Source organism: Prunus persica, chromosome G1 (genome assembly GCF_000346465.2).
Source record: "Prunus persica cultivar Lovell chromosome G1, Prunus_persica_NCBIv2, whole genome shotgun sequence".
Classification (NCBI taxonomy): Eukaryota; Viridiplantae; Streptophyta; class Magnoliopsida; order Rosales; family Rosaceae; genus Prunus; species Prunus persica.
In genome coordinates this window covers 7431138-7434736 of record NC_034009.1, presented here as the reverse complement: position 1 = coordinate 7434736, position 3599 = coordinate 7431138, and the positions used below count along the sequence as shown (strand labels likewise).

General features: G+C 38.0%; 1 protein-coding gene across 1 annotated transcript; it reads right to left on the bottom strand.

Annotated features, from left to right (window-relative positions):
- On the bottom strand, nt 206-2953 carry LOC109949803. Its single transcript, XM_020566284.1, has 3 exons — nt 2747-2953; nt 1675-2326; nt 206-744 (listed from the first exon to the last, which is right to left on the bottom strand). The coding sequence occupies exons 1-3, from the start codon at nt 2951-2953 to the stop codon at nt 206-208; spliced, it is 1398 nt and encodes a 465-aa protein (XP_020421873.1).

The following is a 3599-nucleotide window of genomic DNA, read 5'->3' as shown; positions in this document are numbered from 1 at the left end:
CATTATAGTTTCATTATCAATACAAACAAACACATCTTTCTCAATATAAACAAGTAAGCTATCACCATTGATCTCCCATTCGGTTGCGAAGTGGACCTTTCACAACATTCATAGTAGAAAATGGTCTCTCCACTGAAGCAGTTGCAACCGGTAAAGTTAAGGCTAATGTCAAAAGCAAATAGACATAATTAAATGTTCTATGCAATCATTTCTCCACCATTTTTCTTGCAAGGCTGCCGATCCCTTTCAATTGAGAAAAATCACTTCTTGTACACATATGATGAATATAAATCCCAAGTTGATCTTCAAGTGCCAAGAGGTCTCGGGGAGTAAATTCTTGAGGATAAAATTTAGCAAAACGAAGAAGCTTTTGTTTGTCAAAAGCTATGAATGAATCATTCGAATTCAAACATGCCAAACAAAGAAGCAACTCAGTATTTACCTCACTAGAGCGATGATTTAACTCCGCAAGTTGCCACTCAATGATTTGAATGAAGATGTCCATACGATAATGATGGATTTTTGTTATTCTAGGAGCTTTGCGATGTGATCTCCAATTAGCTACATATGCATCATCCACGTTTGGAACCTCAATATCATGTTTGCCACAAAAGGAAGATACTTGATCAAGCAAGGCTTCAAATCCATTATCTCTCATATTTGTAGTGCAATCTTTGACTAAAGACATTGCATTCCCAATATCTTGGTCTTTCCTTTGTAATGCTTGTGACAAATCAATTGTGGCTCCCAATAAAGATTCATAAAAAATAGGTGAAATACAAACTCAAAAGATTGTATTTCTCTCAATGACCTATTTGCTTCACCTATATTACAGTGGAGCCATCTTCAATAATCAATTGAAACACTTTCACCATAGATTTGAACATATAAATGATACTAAGTAATGTACCATAATGTGAGTTCCAACGTGTATCATTAGCGCGCTTAACAAGTTTCTTGATTTAATCCTCGCCCTGTTGGAAGATTATCATTTTTCAAGAGCTTTTGTAATATCCTTTTTGTAAGATCCCACATCAACCACGGAGAGGGGGTGATGTGCCTTATATGTGCACACCTGCATCCATCTAGCACGAGGTCTTTTGGGAGCTCATTGGCTTCGGAGTCGTAGGAACTCCGAAGTTAAGCGAGTTGGGGGCCAGAGCAATTCCAGGATGGGTGACCAACTGGGAAGTTGCTCGTGAGCTCCCAGAAACAAAATCGTGCGTGCAGAGAGGGGGGCCCAAAGCGGACAATATCGTGCTACGGCGGAGCCAATCCCGGGATGTGACAATTTGGTATCAGAGCCACTCTGCCGTGTGGTGTGAGTGTGCCGACGAGGAAGTCGGGCCCTTAAGGGGGGTGGATTGTAAGATCCCACATCAACCAATAGAGAGGGGGTGATGTGCCTTATATATGCACACCCGCATCCATTTAGTACGAGGTCTTTTGGGAGCTCACTGGCTTCGGAGTCGTAGGAACTCCGAAGTTAAGCGAGTTGGGGGCCAGAGCAATCCCAAGATGGGTGACCCACTGGGAAGTTGCTCGTGAGCTCCCAGAAACAAAACCGTGCAGGCAGAGAGGGGGGCCCAAAGCGGATAATATCGTGCTACGACGGAGCCAATCCCGGGATGTGACACTTTTGTAGTTGATCTCTAAGCATGTCACGTAGCCTACACGATGCTCCAACAATATTAACCAAGCTATCACAAGATGTGAAGAAAGTAGCAACATCGGCGTTTCCTTTTGCCATGGCCACAAGAGCTAATTGAAGTTGATGTGCAAAATAATGAATATAATAGGCACAAGGATTTTCTCTTAAAATCTGTGTTTTATGACCATTGAACTCGCCCTTCATCTTACTAGCTCCATCATATCCTTGTCCTCTTAGCAAGGAAGTGCTCAATTCTTCTCTTGAAAACAATGTGTAAATAGCCTCTTTCAGTGAGTTTGATATAGTATCACTAACATGTTGAATGCTCACAAACCTTTCAATTACATCCCCCTTTTTGTCCACATAACGAAACACCACCCCCATTTGTTTTTTAACTGATATATAACGTGATTCATCAACTAATAAAGAAAAGAAGGCACCATTCATATCCTTAATGATCTTCTTAATAGTTTCAGTTGCACAAGTATTCACAAGATCTTTTTGAATTGTTGGAGCTATTAGCTTGAGATTCCCTAGAGCATTTTCCAACACAACAGCCTTAACTTTCTCATCATGATCAACAAGAAATTGTAAGAGTTCTACATTATTCCCCTTGTTGTTTGGAGTGTCACTCTCTTTATTACCATGAAAAGAAGACCTTGCTTCAACAAAAATCTCACACAATTAAGAGAAGCTGTCAAGAAAATACGAATCAATGACAGCTTGGTCTGATTGCTTTATCAAAACTGTTTGGATGTGTTGCTTCTAATTCATAGGATCCACACAATATTGTCTTGATTGATTATGAACACTCCCAACACCTCCAATATGTTGCCTAATTTTATTTTTCTTCTTTTAATTTCTAAAACCCATCTCTGTGAAGGCATCATTACACCCTTGACCAATTTTGAAATTGGATTTGAAGAGATAAAAATAAAGGCAAAATGCAGCATCTTTACTAATACTGTACTCCAACCAGTCAAACTCATCAAACCACTTGACATTAAAGCGTCGATCATATCCTGAAAGATCGGTTTGTGGAAATGTGTGATCCTTAGGTTGACATGAACCCTTTTGTAGATATGCTCTTCAAACTTCATCTCGAATGTTAGGATCATAATCCAACAATTGAGGCTGAAGTCCAGGGTTTGCAGGAAGATTAGCCAAGACATCTTGCAACTCACTTTCTTTCGAACTACCCACCACATCTCTCAAAATACCCACATCTCTTAAACTTGAACTACCCACATTATCCAAACTAGAAGTAGTTGATGAAAACTTTCTCTTATAATATCGATCCATAACTGTATATGTATGGGTAGAAATAATCAATAGAGCATACAAACTAACAAATATAAATACAATCTATTAAACAAATCCCTAATTTATTCAAACTAACCAAAATAAAATCACAACTAATAAAACAATAATATATAAGAATCTTCATAAATTAACAAAACACAAAAACTAATCCAATATACCAAGATATAATCTAACTAAAGCATATACAATCTAATTATTAAAAAGCCCTAATTTATTTATACTAACTAATCAAAATAAAAACTCAACAAAATAACTAATCAAGAGAATAAAAAACATATAAAAATATTTATTAATGAATTAAAGCTTAAATAGATTAGAAATTAAGATAACATACTTTCAAATTTGATGGAAAATGACAAATTCACCTTTGAAACCAAATTGAATTTGGGGCTGATTTTTTTTGCTTTGTTGCTGCCACTTTGAGGGCGACGTCGTTTTGACGTCGAGGAGGAAAAAAAAAAAAAAAACCGCTACGCGCTGGAGAAGCAAAGACCAAAGCTCTTTGGGGACTTTCATCAAACTGTTTGCAGGGGTCAATTTTCTCCCCTTCAATGGCAGATTTTAGAGGTTGCAGGGGTCGCTTGACCACCCTTGCTCCTTTGTAGATCCGTCCTTGACCTTCTAT